The sequence below is a fragment of the Salmo salar genome, chromosome 25, assembly GCF_965601325.2.
Source record: "Salmo salar chromosome 25, fSalSal1, whole genome shotgun sequence".
Taxonomy (NCBI): domain Eukaryota; kingdom Metazoa; phylum Chordata; class Actinopteri; order Salmoniformes; family Salmonidae; genus Salmo; species Salmo salar.
Genome location: NC_138315.1, coordinates 12,101,586 through 12,120,229, shown reverse-complemented (window position 1 = coordinate 12,120,229; position 18,644 = coordinate 12,101,586). Strand labels below are relative to the sequence as shown.

The 18,644-nt window shown below is 45.5% G+C and overlaps 1 protein-coding gene across 4 annotated transcripts in view; it reads left to right on the top strand.

The window, feature by feature from the left end:
- Positions 1 to 18,644, top strand: part of LOC106586158 (kalirin) — a 259,188-nt gene that overhangs the window by 222,281 nt on the left and 18,263 nt on the right. For 2 of the 4 annotated variants that reach the window (XM_014173062.3, XM_014173061.3), the window contains exons 35-41: positions 11,569 to 11,840; positions 15,072 to 15,212; positions 16,090 to 16,185; positions 16,890 to 17,008; positions 17,286 to 17,352; positions 18,018 to 18,121; positions 18,431 to 18,500. In XM_014173062.3, coding sequence (XP_014028537.1) covers positions 11,569 to 11,840; positions 15,072 to 15,212; positions 16,090 to 16,185; positions 16,890 to 17,008; positions 17,286 to 17,352; positions 18,018 to 18,121; positions 18,431 to 18,500 — 869 coding nt within the window. Of the gene's footprint in view, positions 1 to 2,682; positions 2,906 to 11,568; positions 11,841 to 15,071; positions 15,213 to 16,089; positions 16,186 to 16,889; positions 17,009 to 17,285; positions 17,353 to 18,017; positions 18,122 to 18,430; positions 18,501 to 18,644 lie in introns of those variants that run through there. The other 2 variants (XM_014173068.3, XM_014173066.3) reach the window with 2 other exon arrangements.

Sequence of the window (18,644 nt, the reverse complement as noted above, 5' to 3'; positions counted from 1 at the left end):
GCCTTATTTCTATCCAGCATATTGAATGACTGTCATTCATACTCCATTCACCCAGCTCAATGTAACATCGATTTAGGCTACTAATATGATTCTCAAATTTGTCATGAGGTTGCTACAACCTAGCCTACAAAAAAAAAGTTTTAAACGTAGGTGCACAGGTCAAGAGACAAATTGGAGTAATCAAGGTGACAGACGGTGACACATTCAATACCGCCTTGCACACTCTTGCCTGCATTTAGCTCAGCCTGGTCTCATAGACCAGACGTAACATAGCAAACTTAAATCCAGGACACTCAAATTAGTATGATATGTTACATTTGGTATGGTTACAGAAGACTGAAGGTTACTTAAGGCAAAAACGCAAGGAGGGTGGATGGGTGGGTGTATAATGCAAACTCTAGCTGATCTGGGATGTAATCATTAGTCCAAACAGCTGCAAAACTTTCCATTTTTCAGCTAAAACAAGTTTTTCTATTGGAAAAATTCAGGTAGGTCCCTCAGTTTTGTTCTGTTTTCTTCTGTTTAATAAACGTTTTGCGACAGAATCGGCGGAATGAATATACCCGCACAGTTCACTTTGATAACAGCCACATACAGCATCACCACTTTGCTCGTTGTATAATTCCTTCTCGCAACTACACGCCCTCCTCCTCTCACCTTTTCCCTTCTCTTGTTGACTTCTGTGCACAGCACAACAGCTGCCTGTGACCAGGGGCAAAAACCTCCCCAAGCCAAACCTTCATACCATAACCGCTAACCGCTACACAGCCTACATCGTGGTCACCATGTAAACGTTAGTCAACAAACTAGAACTAACGTGTTAGTAATCGGACAATCCAATCCATGTGTACAATCATGCAGTACGGTGTACAGAAAGCAGTTTAGTCGTTACACCGGCGGGCCCCTGTGGCAATACATTTATAAAACCGAAGGCTTACCTTGACTTGGAGGAGTTGCAGAGGGTAACGGTTAACTGTGCATTTTTATACATGATCCTAAGTATGATGAAATGTTAATTGCTTTATTAACTCAGGAACCATACCTGTGTAGAAGCACCTGCTTTCAGTATACTTTGTATCCCTCGTTTACTCGTGTTTCCTTTATTTTGGCAGTTTACCTGTAACTCGATATACCCTGCATACTCTTCATATTATTAATGGCAAAATAACATATTTAATCCTGAATTTTGTAGATTTGGAGTTGGTTGGAGTTAATGGTAAGGCTAGCTAAATGAAGGCCACCCAAACGCGAGGTGTCATGTCTCTGTGTATGTACTGTATGGTTGGTTGGTCTCCGTGATCTGTTCAATTAGACACACAGTAACTCTCCTTTATCCAGGGACCACCTCATTTGCCTATCCACTGCATACTGCTGACTTTCCTCAGATAAGAGCTGGGCTTGTTTTTCTATGGCAGCATGCAAAACTAAGAGCTGTATTATGGTGCCAGTTATACAATATGGAAATTGTGTTTATACTCCAGTTTCACCATATTATTGACAGTAAGGCATCATAGGAGGAAATGAATGAGGACATGGCATTAAAACATCCAATGTATCATATGCCAGTAATGTCAAGGTATGATTACATCTGAATATTACACGTCATAAATAGAGGTTCAATTAAGAAAGACTTACTTACAAAATGTGATGGTTTAAACCATATCAAATCAATTGAAAAGGGGAGCTACAATTTTACGATCACCTGGCCGATCACATCCTCAACCTCTAAATACCCGAAGCGTAGATAAACCTGATGGAATGTTCAGCGTTTCCTGTCATAGACGGAGAAGATCTATTGAGGACAACTCTAAAGATACTCTAGTCTGTCAGAACAGATTCTCCTTTGTCTCAAAAGCCTTTGTCCTGTCTCTTGTTCTTACCCTCGTCAATCTAGACAGAGGTGTGCATTGTGAAGCTCTCTAGTCCCTGTTCTGTCTAGTCCTCTTGAAACACCCTTGGCCTGCCTGTCCTCCCTCTGGTTGTGTGGGGATTAGTCCGTTCCTGCCCTGAAGCACTGCCACGTCTCTCTGTATCCCCAACAGAGACACCAGCCAGACAGCCACATAGCCCAGATACGCTCCATAACGATCACACAGCTCCTTACCTGCAGTGTCCTAGTTCTCAGTACAGCTCCAAGGTGCACTTTGGCTGAATTCAACACAACCTGTCCTTATACACACTATAAAGTATGATGCACACTATAAAGTATGATGCACACATGGTCCTTCTCACAGAACTTTGCTGGTTGAGAAGTGTAACTTGGAGACAGATATAGTGGGAAAGGATGTAACATGGCAATGAACCTACTGAAACCTGGCTGGCTTTCCTCAGTAGACTAATCAGTAACTTTACTGCTCATATCAGCTTGTAAGGAATGTGCCCGCACATGACATTTCACAGCCATTCCCACCCATGCAGCCTTGTGGAACTACTGGTAGGCTGATACAGTCTGTGCCGACGGCTAAAGCTTGAGTACATAAACAATCAGAGTTTTGTATTTTGGTTTGCCACTACCGTAAATAGGGCTAGTACTACTTAGTGCTGCCTTTGTCAAATCGACTTGTAACATGAGTCGATTCTCTGTAACCCACGCTGCTCTCTGAATCAGAGGTAGTGAGTGTAGGGTGCCCCTCCCCATCCCCTCCTCCTCCTCTTCCTCCCCTGTCCGTCCCTCCCCTCAGTGGAGTGGAGCAGGCTGAACTTGGAGCAGCTAGTGGCTGGTTGTCTGAGCTGCAGTCAGGGTGCATTTTGTATCTATCTTTTTTTTCTTCTTCTTCTCCCTCTTAATTGTCTTCCGGAGCCATGAGCTTCTTCTAGCCGCCCAGGATGAAAAGTGGGAGACATTGTCGTTCCTGTTGTGGTTGGATTCTAGCTAAGTGTTGCTGCTGCTGTTACAAAGTGACAGGTGCGTACCTTACTGCTGACTGAGACGGCGGATTGTGTGTTTTTGGGCTCCCGCCAGAAGTCCAGAGTTAGGAGTGGAGAACACGTTCGGATGCGTGTAAGCTTTCTCACACCCGAGCTTCTCACTAAAAGTTATTGTTAAGCAATGCTTTTATCTGTACACCAGTCAGGGATGTTACATAGCTTTTTGAGGTATATTTGCTACAAACATTTGTGAGACAATGCTTGTATCGGACTTCACAAACTGTAGCTGGCCGACACTATTAAAGAACCCATTTTTGATGAATATTGCATGGCATTGCCTTGTCAGTGTTTACTTGTTTGCTGATGTTTTCGAGATTTAAAGGAAAACTCCAACCAAAAACTAACTTTTGGTATTTGTTTCATAAGTCTATTGTTGACATAGTCTCAAAATGTTTCAATCAAGTTCAATCAAGTTTTCAAGATATGTAACTTTCAAAATACGGAAATCATCCCCGTATGATGCATTTTGCAAGTCAGTTCGTCAGATTTCTGCCCTGCTAGAGCTGCCATTTATTGTGTGGAAATGTCTAGGAGCAACAACGGCTGAGCCGCGAATGCCACACAAGCTAACAGAACAGGACCGCCTAGTGCTGAGGTAATGTAGCGTGTAAGAATTGTCTGTCCTCGGTTGCAACACTCACTATAGAGTTCCAAATGGCCTCTGGAAGCAACGTCAGCACATTAACTGTTCCTCAGGAGCTTCATGAAATGGGTTTCCATGGCCGAGCAGCCACACACAAGCATAAGATCACCATGCGCAATGCCAAGTGTCGTCTGGAGACGTGTAAAGCTCACCGCCATTGGACTCTGGAGCAGTGGGAACTCGTTCTCTGGAGTGATGAATCACACTTCACCATCTGGCTTTGGTAGATGCCAGGAGAACGCTACCTGCCCCAATGCATAGTGCCAACTGTAATGTTTGGTGGAAAAGGAAAAATGGTCTGGGGCTGTTTTTCATGGTTCAGGCAAGGCCCCTTAGTTCCATTTGAAGGGAAATCTTAACGCTACAACACACAATGACGTTCTAGATGATTCTGTACTTCCATATTTGTGGCAACAGTTTGGGGAATGCCCTTTCCTGCTTCAGTATGCCAATGCCCACGTGCACAAAGCGACGTCCATGCAGAAATGGTTTGTCAAGATCGGTGTGGATGAACTTGACTGGCCTGCACAGAGCCCTGACCTCAACCCTTTCGATCACCTTTGGGATGAATTGGAACGCCGACTGTGAGCCAGGCCTAATCGCCCAACATCAGTGCCCGACCTCACTAATTCTCTTGTGGCTAAATGAAAGCAACTCCCCGCAGCAATGTTCCAACATCTAGTGGAAAGCCTTCCCAGAAGAGTGGAGGCTGTTATAGTAGCAAAGGGAGAACCAACTGCATATTAATGCCCATAATTTTGGAATGAGATGTTCGACGAGAAGGTGTCCACATACTTCTGGTCATGTAGTGTATCTCGGGCTGTGAACAGTAAGAGAAAGAGATGCTGCACTGGCATTAACTGCCATTGTATGCTATTGTGTCATTGTGCTGTCTTCGTAGAAGAGGATGAGGAGAGTCAGAGGGATGGGGATGAAGCTGTGTCAAAAGTAGGATCTTTCTGGATCAGAGGATGAAAAATAGTGATTTGGAGATGCTGTCAGGGGATGTGAGCTAGACTGCATTATGGCAGTCACTGCCTCTGCACAGTCGGCTCCCATTCATAAACATTGAATTCATAACTGTGAATTATATAACATGTTTGTTATTAAGTGTTACAAATGTCATGGATTTCATTTCATTTTCAACATTTCTGTTACGGTATGTCTGTCAACAATGCGTCATAATATAGGAGTCCGATTTTTCTCCCTTCTAACCTAGATTCTTGTTGAGGGTAGATTGTAACGCCGCTGGAGTCTTTTGAAGACCAAATTAGCCACAAATCCCCTTTCATCTGAAGCATTACTGCAAGTTTCTTTGAAGATGACTCTTAGGGGGGAACGTTGGGGAGGGTTGTCAGTGTGGATGGGATGCCTCTCTCCTTTTAATTGTGGCCCTGCGAGTTAACTAAGATGATGTTTTCATCTCTGTATCCAATGTCTGGGTTATTGGTGCTCTTGTTGTTGTTTTTAAATCCTTTAGGGGTTCACATTTTGCTCGTTCAGCAAATGGAAGGCGGCTTGCAGATTATGTAAACCACACTGAGAGAATTGAAAACTCTTCAGATACAGTGCAAAGTATTCAGACCTCTTGACTTTTTCCACATTTTGTTACATTACAGCCTTATTCTAAAATGGATGAAATAGTTGTTTTCCCTTATCAATCTACACACAATACCCCATAATGACAAAGCAAAAACAGGTTTTTAGAAATGTTTGCACAAGTATTCAGACCCTTTACTCAGTACTTTGTTGAAGCACCTTTGGCAGCGATTACAGCCTCGATTCTTCTTGGGTATGACGCTACAAACTTGGCACACCTGTATTTGGGGGTTTCTCTCATTCTTCTCTGCAGATCCACTCAAGCTCTTTCAGGTTAGATGGGGAGCGTCGCTGCACAGCTATTTTCAGGTGTCTCTAGAGATGTTTGATCGGGTTCAAGTCCAGGCTTTGGTTGGGCCACTCAAGGACATTCAGAGACTTGTCCCAAAGCCACTCCTGCATTGTCTTGGCTGTGTGCTTAGGGTCGTTGTCCTGTTGGAAGGTGAACCTTCGCCCCAGTCTGAGGTCCCGAGTGCTCTGGAGCAGGTTTTCATCAAGGATCTCTCTGTACTTTGCTACGTTCATCTTTCCCTCCATCCTGACTACTCTACCAGTCCCTGATGCTGAAAAACATCCCCACAGCATGATGCTGCCACCATGCTTCACTGTTGGGATGGTGTCAGGTTTTCTCCAGAAGTGACACTTAGCATTCAGGCCAAAGAGTTCAATCTTGGTTTCATCAGACCAGAGAATCTTGTTTCTCGTGGTCTGAGAATCATTTGGTTACCTTTTGGCAAACTCCAAGTAGGCTGTCGTGCCTTTTACTGAGGAGTGGCTTCCGCCTGGCCACTCTACCATAAAGGCCTGATTGGAGTGCTGCAAATATGGTTGTCCTTCTGGAAGGTTCTCCCATCTCCACAGAGGAACTCTGGAGCTCTGTCATATTTACCATCAGGTTCTCGGTCACGTCCTTGACCAAGGCCTTTCTCCCCCGATTGCTCAGTTTGGCCAGGCGGTCAGCTCTAAGAAGACTCTTGGTGGTTCCAAACTTCTTCCATTTAAGAATGATGGAGGCCACTGTGTTCATGGGGACCTTCAATGCTGCATAAATGTTTTGGTACCCTTCCCCAGATCTGTGCCTCGACACCATCCTGTCTCGGAGCTCAACGGACAATTCCTTCGACCTCATGGCTTGTGGGACCTTATATAGACAGGTGTGTACCTTTCCAAATCGTGTCCAATCAATTTATTTTACCATAGGTGGACTTCAATGAAGTTGTAGAAACATCTCAAGGATAATCAATGGAAACAGCATGCACCTGAGCTCAATTTCGAGTCTACTAGCAAAGGGTCTGAATACTTATGTAAATATGGTATTTCTGTTTTCTATTTTCTATAAATTTGCAAAAATAAATGTCACTTTTTTACACTTTGTTATTGTGTGATGAAGGATTTTTTAAATTTTAAATCCATTTTAGAATAAGGCTGAAACGTAACAAAATGTGGAAAATGTCAAGGGGTCTAAATACTTTCCGAATGCACTATGCGTGGAATATGATCATTCCAGATTATAAAAATGACACAGTGAGCTTCCAGTAAAGAGGAAGGTAAATTCCATGCTTGTGTGCAACCAAACAGACCTGTCCTGCTTTTCCATAATGGGGCTCGTGTTACAGGTACTATGCCAGTGTTTTTGGTATTTCTATTGACAGACAGGTATAAGATAGTACACATAACACTGTCTGTACCCAGACAAGAAAAGCACGATACCTTTGTTCGGTTGCACGCAGACAAGGACTACCTTTTTATTTACCGGAAGTCTGATGACATCATAAGATTCACCACAGTGAAGAACTGTCATGAATAGACAGGGCCAACACCTCACTGAGAGACACCTGATAAAACAGTTTCTACTGACTTGTTCCGTTTATTTTATTTTACCCTTATTTTACCAGGTAAGTTGACTGAGAACACATTCTCATTTACAGCAACGACCTGGGGAATAGTTTCACGGGAGAGGAGGGGGGATGAATGAGCCAATTGTAAGCTGGGGATGATTAGATGGCCGTGATGGTATGAGGGCCAGATTTGTAATTTAGCCAGGACATCGGGGTTAACACCCCTACTCTTACGATAAGTGCAATGGGATCTTTAATGACCTTAGAGTCAGGACACCCCCGTTTAACGTCCCATCCGAAAGACGGCACCCTACACAGGGCCGTTGCTGACAGGACATCTCTGTCACAGATTGGATGCAACCATGTCTTGGTTTCAGGAAGTTTACAGAAGATAGGATGTGGTTTATATGGAGTAACACATGCAGATTGCGGGAACGTTCTGTGAACCCGTTTTGCTTCGATAGCTGTACGGTATGGTGCCCTGTGTAAAGGTGTCGACGATTCAGGCTAATTCAACTCGTTTCTGAACAGACACTCCTCCTAGTCTTCGGTTTAATTAATGACTTTTAATTAATACTTCCACCTATGGGACTTTCCACACTGTACGTGTCTTTAAATGTAGGCTTACAGGTCTGTACTAAGAACCTGTTTTGCTGCGTTTTAGACACCACACATCAGGACAGGTAGTCATTAGAAAACTATTATTAGATAAGGTCTATACAAGAAAGTATATGAACACCACCTCTTCTTTCTCCCTCTTCCTCCACGCCTCTCCCTATACTGACCGAGGTGCAGACCGGTCTGCTTGTCTAGCTGCCTGCCAAGCTAGGCCACCATTGATCCTCAACAGAAAACATCTCTGAGGATTTTACCGCTCACATGCTCCAGCCGTCGGCCTACTCTAATACCTATATTCCACACGCTGTTGTGAACCCTGGCTCAGTTAGAAATCGGTTCAAGTCATTGGGATACCGCACGGAGGTGAAGAAAATCTTTCAATGAATTGTTGGGGAAATCTCCGCTTTTCGTCTTTTGGGCGTTCTGTAGCTGAGACTGGGAAATTGACTCGAGGTCATTCCACAGGTTTCCATTGTGTGAGACTGTGGCTCTGTATCACACAACTTAATCACTGTTGGTGACAGGGAAATATTATACTCTGTTCACGCCTTGCGATAATAACCGACGCAAACATTTTAGACAGACAGTTTAACTGGTGCAGTGGTATCCGAGCATAACAATGTCCAAAAAGTCATGAAACCACATTTATATGGGTCACCAACATTTAGAAATGTATTTCATTTCATGTTAAGGAGTCATGATACAAGCCTGATGACTGTCCAACTCCAATATCTTCTTGCGAAATATTTCCCTCGGTTTTAATCCCTCTTTGTGGTATGGAGGGAGTATTCCTAGTGGTTGTTTCCAATGTAAATAGAAGGCGTGTGATAGAACATGCAGATTCTGCATCAGAACTAGGTAACAGTGAGACAGCAGGGTGAGGAATGAGAATATGATCCCTCTGTCAGTGCAGCCATTAATCTGGCGAGATGGGAAATGAAGGCGCTTAAGAGGACCATGGCTGCGGCCCAAATGGTTCCTATGTAGTGCACTAATTTTGGGCATCCCTGTGGGCCCTGATCAAAAGTAGTGCAATATATAGGGTGCCATTTGGGACATATGCCATGTGTACACAGTGCAGGGCCTAATGAGAGAGAGACTTTTTCCAGCGCATGCCTGCTGTTGTCATCAAGTCTAAGTGTGACGCGCTGCTCCCCAAAGTCCTTTTCAGCAGGCAGTCATCTGTGCCATTTATTTCTCGCGTTTTTGGGGGGGTTTTTGTCACCATTCCTTTTTTTTTTTTTTTCTTCACTATTCCTCTTCAGTTTCTGGAGGCGAAAGAAACGCACACCTGTTTAGGCGAGGTGCTGACTAACGGAGTAAAACACTTGAAAAAGAAAAGCCGCACACTCTAGGAGCTCAGATTCAATCATTTAATAACCCAATAACCAACGTTTCCACAGACAAAGCTGTCTTCATCAGGGTATTTCTACCAACTGAGCTACAGAGGACTACCCCCCCCCCCTCTCGCTTTCTCGCTGCCCTGTTATTGACTGTTTCCTCAGGGAGAGATTGTGGCTGGGGCTCTGATATGGCTCTGGGTTGCCGAGTTGTTCTACTTCACAATATCTAACTACAGGCTTGGTCCACATGATTCTCCTCAAGGCCACTTCCCTGTAATGAGTCATCTAGCACAAAAGGCAGCTAGTCAGCAGCCCCACACGCTACACTTTACTCTCAATGTGTGCATCCCAAATGGCAACCTGTTCTCTTTATAGTGCACTACACTAGGGCTCTGGTCAAAAATAGTGCACTATATAGGGAATAGGGTGCCATTTGGGTTCCAAACAATGAAGACCGCTTTGGAATGAATGGAGCATGACATCAATAGAGGCTGTTGGAACTCATGAACTGTTAACCCTTTGGATTAAACCTATTAGTATTAGACAGATGCCACTGTCTGCCCCAATAACTGCTTTCCAGTTGCTCCATAATCCATACATTCCACATTTTCTATTAACATATTTCAGGATTTAGGATTTCATGCTTCATTTCACAGCTTCACTCAACACCTATAATACAATTTTCGGATACATTCTATGCAAACTAAGTTGCACGATAAGCAGGACTGAGATTCTTCTAGTACAGGGCCCGAACATGTAGTCCACTGTTATTATGGATAGCACTGTCATACTTTCCCACATTGCCTCAAATAGATGGGAAATGAAGTCTAGGTCAGTCCAGTGAGAGGGAAAGAGTGAGAGAGAAATAGCAAAGTGAGAGAGAGACCATGTTTAGGAGAGAAGCGGGATATTTGCGTTATCCTCCCTCTTTTGTTTGCCACAATAGGGCTGACCGTAGCAGCAAATATCTCCCTAGCCTGCTGATAACAACATGGACACTGTCAGCTTTTTACTGCAGACTTGTGAGTTGTTTGACCTGGCTGGCCTGGTCAACAGAGGCCCTCCCCCACAGCACAAACATATCCCCCCCCCCCCTTTCATCTCAATGGCTTGGCCAAATGTTTCCTTTAGTATCGAGCTATTTTTGATCCCAATGGACGGGGCAGCTGCTTTTAATATTTACTAATACTAACGATACTTCAGTTGTTTCCAGTGGTAAGGAAATGTTTTGAAATGGTGTGGTGCTAGCCGAATTAGACACATACCTTTTTTTGTTTTTCGTTGCAACATGTTTTGGGACGTTAGACGCTACTGAACACCCGGAGTTAGTCACTGTTTGTTGACGTGCGCTCAAATACAGAGCCAGCGAAATTCATTGAACTCTATTGCGTTTGAAACTGCGGCTGGCGCATTGTGAGAACGAAGAGGAGACGCGCCAAGGTTAAGACCGAACAACCTTGGGAGGTGCTTTTGGCTTCGTTAGGCCTGCGTATAGTGGTGGACCAGGATGAGCCAAGGAAATGATTCAGGAGCTTTTGCTCTAATCACTCTGGCCCTAGTCTGGATCTAGCTAGCTCTGGTCCAGAGCGTGAGGACATTGCTCTGTTTCAGTCCATGTATCCTTCCACAGAGGAATTTTGTTTCTATGTAAGGATACATGGACCGTAACAGAGTGCAGAACCCAAACGTCCTCACACTCTGGACCACATCTAGTCTGAATCCAGCAACACATACATACATCCTCAACAAGACACAAGGTGGTTAACCGGTTAGTAGTAATAATAGTGGAAACTAGTCCTCATTATTAGCCATTATGAAAAACAACCGTTCAGTCTTTTTATTGGCTTAAAATAAACATCAATGATTAACAGTGCAAATGGTGTAACTATTAGCTAACGCACTGCAATATACACTTTACCAACAGGTCCTATTTGTAGAAATAAAAGGGAGACTGTTGTGAATCTTAGGCACCTCATAAATGATCCTTTTGGAGCTGAGAAAACACACTCTGTGACTTGTATTCCTGTACAGTACTATCCTACATTGAGCAATGTCGGTATACAAATGACTTGCGTTCCTACATAGTATTTAAACGCCACTTTTTAAATGTGTACGTGACACTGCAACAAGATTTCCCCACGGGGACAATAAAGTCAGTAGTAGTTGTAGTATTACACTGGCCAATGTTGATAACTGGGTTGACCGCGTTCATGCAGTATGCCATTCAGCAATGTTGACAAACGCACGACTGTGTTTGTTCACCCAATGTTTTTGGGAAGTAATGGGTTAAAAAAAAAGAATAGCGTTTTGTTAGTATACCTCAGTTGACAAGGGACATCATTCTAGTTGGTACAGTATGCTGACACGAGACCGAAGGGTCTGCCTCCAAAATGGCACCCAATTTCCTATAGGCCCTGGCTAAAAGTAATGCGCTAGATAGGGAATAGGGTGCCATTTGGGACGCACCCAGGGCCAAGGGGAAATGTCTGAACTGAAGCTCATGCTGCGTACTTAGGTACTCTAAAGGTGTGTGTCTGGCAGAATGTCGGCCAGGGTGAATTCTGAAGTCTAAAATGCTGTTTTTCTCCTCTCTTTCCAGAGAACTACTCGGTCAGCGGGCCCGAAGGAGCAAAGACCGAGTCGGTGGCCAACCTGCAGTCTCAGGCCTCCCTGAGCTCCATCCAGTCCAGCTCTCCGGGACCGAAGCGCCCGGGCAACACCCTCAAGAAGTGGCTGACCAGCCCCGTGCGTCGCCTCAGCCACGGCAGCAGCGTCAAGAAGTTCCCCAGCAAGCACAAGAAGAGGGACGGCCGCAAGAGCATCGACCTGGGGCCGCCTGAGAGCTCCCTGCACGACGGGAGCGTAGACGAGGTAATGAGCGTCCTGACTCCTCTCCACCGCGTCTCTCTCCTCTCTATCGCATCTCTCGCTGTCTCTCTATCGCTCGCCTTCTCTCGCAGGGGGAGAGTGTAGACGAGGTCATTAGCGTCTCCTTGTCTCTGCCGCATCTCTCTCTCTCTCTCCCTTTCGCTCTCCTCTCCACCATGTCTCTGTAACATACAGTAATTGGTTTCTAAATGTCCATCACAGTTCTTTGAATCACAAATTGCCCCTTTAAAGGTCACATGTTGTGGGAATACACTGCATCTGGGGGAGTTGTGGTTCTTTCAGGCTCTTTTCGTTTAACAAAGGGTTTTAAGTGAATGGATCATATTTAGAAGTACAGTTCAGGCAATGGTTTGGAAGAGATCTTTCCAAACCATTGTGATGATTCCCCTTCAGATCAGTTTTTTTGAACCTCTCTTGAACCTTACTTCACGTGCAAGCAAGGTTGATAACTACAGTGATTGCGTATCTGCAGCATTCCCCCCAAAAAAGAAAATCCTCCCATCGATAGAGGAGCAATTTCCCAAGGCTAAAGTATAAGCTGTTATCTTATGACATATCTACATCCTATTCCCTATATACTGCACTACTTTTGACCAGACCCCTATGGGCCCTCAGCAAAAAAAGAAACGTCCTCATACTGTCAACTACGTTTATTTTCAGCTAACTTAACATGTGTAAATATTTATATGAACATAACAAGATTCAACAACTGAGACATAAACTGAACATGTGACTAACAGAAATGGAATAATGTGTCCCTGAACAAAGGGGGGGTCAAAATCAAAAGTAACAGTCAGTATCTGGTGTGGCCACCAGCTGAATTAAGTACTGCAGTGCATCTCCTCCTCATGGACTGCACCAGATTTGCCGGTTCTTGCTGTGAGATATTACCCCACTCTTCCACCAAGGCACCTGCAAGTTCGCAGACATTTCTGGGGGGAACGGCCCTAGCCCTCACCCTCCGATCCAACAGGTCCCAGACTGGCTCAATGGGATTGAGATCCGAGCTCTTCGCTGGCCATGGCAGAACACTGACATTCCTGTCTGGCAGGAAATCACGCACAGAACGAGCAGTATGGCTGGTGGCATTGTCATGTCAGGATGAGCCTGCAGGAAGGGTACCACATGAGGGAGGAGGATGTCTTCCCTGTAACGCACAGCGATGGGATTGCCTGCAATGACAACAAACTCAGTCCGATGATGCTGTGACACACCGCCCCAGACCATGACGGACCCTCCACCTCCAAATCGATCCCGCTCCAGAGTACAGGCCTCAATGTAACGCTCATTCCTTCGATGATAAAACCGTGACTCGTCAGTGAACAGCACTTTTTGCCGGTCCTGTCTGGTCCAGCGATGGTGGATTTGTGCCCATCACCGTTGTTGCCGGTGATGTCTGGTGAGGACCTGCATTACAACAGGCCTACAAGCCCTCAGTCCAGCCTCTCTCAGCCTATTGTGGACAGTCTGAGCACTGATGGAGGGATTGTACGTTCCTGGTGTAACTTGGGCAGTTGTTGTTGACATCCTGTACCTGTCACGCAGGTGTGATGTTCGGATGTACCGATCCTGTGCAGGTGTTGCTACACATGGTCTGCCACTGCGAGGACGATCAGCTGTCCATCCTGTCTCCCTGTAGCACTGTCTTAGGCGTCTCACAGTACAGACATTGCAATTTATTGCCCTGGCCACATCTGCAGTCCTGATGCCTCCTTGCAGCATGCCTAAGGCACGTTCACGCAGATGAGCAGGGACCCTGGGACTCTTTCTTTTGGTGTTTTTCAGAGTCAGTAGAAAGGCCTCTTTAGTGTCCTAAGTTTTCATAACTGTGACCTTACAGCCTACCGTCTGTAAGCTGTTAGTGTCTTAACGAACGTTCCACAGGTGCATGTTCATTAATTGTTTATGGTTCATTGAACAAGCATGGGAAACAGTGTTTAAACCCTTTACAATGAAGATCTATTTGGATTTTTACGAATAGTCTTTGAAAGATAGGTTCCTGAAAAAGAGACGTTTCATTTTTTGCTGAGTTTACTATTATTGGGACAAAGCCCCAATAACAAAGGGATCATTCTGCAGGGTGCAATTCTGGTTTCATCACAAGTCATGAACTATTGGCATCCTTCTGAATCATTTTCAGTATCAACTAATTTCAAGCAAATTTGAGTAATTACAAGCATCTCTGTGCATGAGGAAAAGTAGAGAGAATTTCTTTTAGTGCAGGTAGTCTATTTCTTACTTCTCATTTGGTTGATGGATAGCAGAGCAATATTGTGCTGTACTTTAGCAACTGCTGCATGTAAATGTTTTAGATGCCAACCAAAAGGATATGCCGTGCCTCCCGAGTGGCGCAGCGTTCTAAGGCACTGCATCGCAGTGTTTGAGACGTCACTACCGACCCGGGTTCGATCCTGGGCTGTGTTGCCAACCGGCCGCGACTGGTAGACCCATGAGGCAGCGGACAATTGGCCCAGCGTCGTCCGGGTTAGGAGAGGGTTTGGACGGCCGGAATGTCCTTGTCCCATCGTGCTCTAACGACTCCTGTGGCGGGCAGGGCGCATGCACGCTGACATGGTCGCCAGCTGTACGGTGTTTCCGCCCACCCCTTGGTGTGGCTGGCTTCCGGGTTAAGCGAGCAGTTTGTCAAGAAGCAGTGCGGCTTGGCAGGGTCTTGTTTCGGAGGATGCATGGCTCTCGACCTTCACCTCTCCCGAGTCCATACGGGAGTTGCAGCGATGGAACAAGACTGTAACTACCAATTGGATACCACAAAATTGGAGAGAAAAAGGGGTAAAGAAAAAATGGTTATGCCGCTACAGTATAATTTCACAGTAACAGAAAAGTAGATTCCTTGTTCTCATTCCTAGCACAGCCCCATGATAAAAATGCTAAAGGAATAGTCACAGAAGTATTCCACATGATTTGGTCCCACATCAGTGGGACTGTGATTAGAACGGCACCCTATTCCCTATATAGTGCACTAAGTCTGGTCAAAAGTTGTGCCCTACACAGGGAATAGGGTGCCATTTGGGACGCAAGCCCAGGCCTGCGGTGACTTTCTGGCTGGTGCCTGTGTGGCACCCAGTGTGATGTTGAGACAAAGAGAGGCACTGTGATGGAGCAGGACACCCCCGTGAACTCCGGGACAATGACCCACATTAACCCCTCCTGCTCCACCCGGACTTTACCATCTCTACCCTTCTCTCCCTACAGAGGGGCAGGAAGGAGCGCACCCTGTCCAAGTCCTCCTCTGGAATGCAGAGCGGAGGAGAGGAGGAGCCCGAGGACGACTCTCACACTCCCCTGCCGCCCCCCATGGAGATCATCAAGGACCCCTCATCCCAGGAGGAGAAGGTATGGCATGGCACCCCCACACTATGACACTGTATTACCTCTTCAGCCCCTTTAAGTCTACTAGCTCACTCTGTTGGAGCTACTTCTTGGATGCGTCCAAAATGGCACCCTATTCACTACATAGTGGAATACTTTTGACCTGGGTCCAAAGGGCACTGTAGGGTGATAGTGTGCTATTTGGGACACAGCCTTCACTTAGCCTTCCCTTCGGTTAATGGACGTCTTCCCTTCGGTTAGTGGACGTCTTCCCTTCAGGTTAACGACCTTATTGATCTCAAACATCTGCTATGTCACTCAGCACAGGCTCATAAGATGTGTCCACCTGCAGCCCCCTCCACTTCCCTTCCTCTGCTGCCTATGTGTACTATGCAACACCATGCCACTAACTACCAGATGTGTCTGCAGCTGAATCCGTGTCTGCTGAATGGGAAGCATTATGTGTGCTGGCTTGGTTTACAGCTGGAAGAGCTGCTTCCCTGTGTGTGACTGACTAACTAACACACTGTTGCACTTTCACTCTCTCACTTGGCTCTATATACAAGAGCCCACCCCACTTCTTTGTCCCAAATGGCACCCTATGGGTCCTGGTCAAAAGTATTGCCCTACAATGTAGGGTGTCATTTGGGATGTACACTTTGACACTAAAATGTGCCAGGCCTACTATTAACTGATGTAGCTTGTGTATAATTCCAATAGCACCTCACGTAGCTCCTCTAAAGCTTGTCTTTTGTAGCTGGGTCCAGACTAAGCGCTTATCTAATAACTACCTTTGTCTCTCTGTCTCTATTGCCGCTCTCCTCCTCTTCCTCATCCTCCCTGCTGCTAACACGCCCTACCTCCCTCTCTCCTTCCCTTCTTCCTAAACTGTGCCTTGCAGTCCTCCGCATTGCTTGCTGCGCGTCAGGGCTCTGCCGATGTCCCCAGCGCTGCAGAGCTGGTCAGTGCAATAGAAAAGTTGGTCCAAACTAAGCTGGTAAGTTCGGAAGGTGAAGAAATACAAAACGGCATTGAGCAATTGCCATTTCTGCACACTCACTTTGCACACTAAGTCGGTGACAATCTACGCACTAACGCTCTCGTCCGCTTGACGTCATCCACACGTTCTAACTTCCGCTTTTCAAACCTCACTAACCATGTCACGTTGACTGGGTGCTGCATGTTCATGTTATCATGCAGGACAGTTTGCAAATATCTTCCTTTCTGAATGTGGATGATAGAACACCGTTTGAGTCCCAAACGGCACCCTATTCCCTATTTAGCGCCCTACTTTTGATAAGGCTCGTAGCGCACTGGACAGGGAATAGGGTGCCATTTGGGACACGGGCAGTCTTGCCACATACAGATCAGATAAGTAGTGTGACGTCAGGTGGCAGATGATGTGATAAGGTTCCAAGCGTCTGCTGCACAGTAGCTTCCTTTATGAATGCTCTTCATTTGGCAATGTTTTGATTAACTCCCCTTCTGTTTACAACTCTCTTTCAGCTTTGTACATGTGGAGTCATTTCCGAAAGAGTACAATACAGTCGAACGGAGTGTTTATTTGGCTATGGCAGCTCATTGGTTAAGCAGAGGGTGATCTCTTCTCCATCAGCTCCCTTTCCCTGTGTCACAGCAGTGGGTTGTATGACTATGACTTCTGACCCCTTGGCTTCATATCCTGTCTCTCTCCTTTGTTAGAATCTGGAGCCAGGTGCCTACCCCAGCTTCACCACTTTGACCCCTCCGGAACAGACCAGCCCAGCCCTGCCCAGGAACCCTGAAATGGATCAGAAGGCCAAAGCTCTGCGCGGACGCATGTAAGAGACATGTAGCTTAGCCACACACTAATGGATCTGATGTCGCCTTCCTGTCCTCTGTTTGGTTACATGTGTAACACTCAGAAGGACACCTAGCAGGTCTAGTGTTTAACCTACTCTGTTTATATTGGTTTATTTTTTAACCACTCAGAAAACAAGTTCCCTCATAGGAACAATAAAGCTATTATATTCTTCCCTTGACGTTGGTTCATCCTGCTGAGAAATGCTGCCTCCTGTGTGTATTCGGATCACTAAGCACACATGTCCTTTTCCTCAGGTTTGTCCTCAATGAGCTGGTGCAGACCGAGAAGGACTATGTCAAGGACTTGGGGATTGTAGTGGAGGTGAGTTGACAAGAATCTCGTCCTGGGGGGGGGGGCTATTCAGCCTCAATAGTGGGGAAGGAGCATGAGAGAGAGGCATGTCCTAGTAGCAGTGGAAAATGTGACCAGTCACTGCTCTAGTTTGACAATTCAGAAATCTCTCAGTCTTTGTCCCAAATGGCACCCCATTCCCTATTTAGTGCACTACGTTTGACCAGTGCACTGCTGTATGTAGGGGATAGTGTGCTTTTATGGACGCATCCCAAGTGTTGGACTAGCAGCGGGGCAATGTCCTTGTTGTCGTTCTATTTGCCTTGTGTCATTTGGTATTTCTGTCAATGTCACAGAGAGGCTCCCCGATTTGTGACTGGATTTACATTCACAATTCCTCAGAAAACATAATTTGATTATTGGGTTGGGTTTTAGATTACATATTGAGATAAGTGCATAGGGGTTTTCTCACATCCAGGGTTGAGTACCAAATGACACCCTATTCCCTATATTGTGTACTAAATAGAAAATATGGTGCCATTTGGGATGCAGTCCATGAGTTCAACCATATTTAGTCATCCTATTCTCTTTTTCCACTGCGTGCTAGTCTTACAATGCTGATCAATATCTGACTCATGTTTCCTGTCTTATCGAGTCCATGACCTTAATTCGGTCTGTTTTTTTTTCTCTTTAAGGGGTTCATGAAGACGATCGAGGATAAGGGAGTCCCTGACGATATGAAAGGGAAAGACAAAATAGTTTTTGGGAATATTCACCAGATCTACGACTGGCACAAAGAGTAAGTCTTGTCTCCTGACTTGTTTGAGTCCCAAATGGTTCCCCATGTAGTGCACTACTTTTAACCATATCCCGATGGGCCCTGGTCAACAGTAGTGCACTATATAGGGAATAGGGTGCCATTTGGGACATACACTATGTATATTTGTAATATTGGGGAGAATTTCACACGTTGACCAGCCTCCCATAACTGGATTGTTTTATCATTTAGTCTAGAAGACCAAACCAGGTCACTCCTCATGTGGTTTAGCACTATTTTGGCTTTCCTCGTTGCCCTACAGAGTGACTGAGAGAATGTTTCCTCCCACAGTTTTTTTGTCGGTGAGCTGGAGAAATGTCTTGAAGACAACGAGCACCTTCCCGAGCTTTTCATTAAACATGTACGTGAGTGGGGTCCCCTTTGCCGTTCGGATGTTGTTCAATATGTTTGATTGTACATGATAATGGCCCTGGTAGAACTTCAAGTTAGACACATTTAACAACCATAGGTGACTTATGTAGGTCAAAAATGATTATTAAGAAGA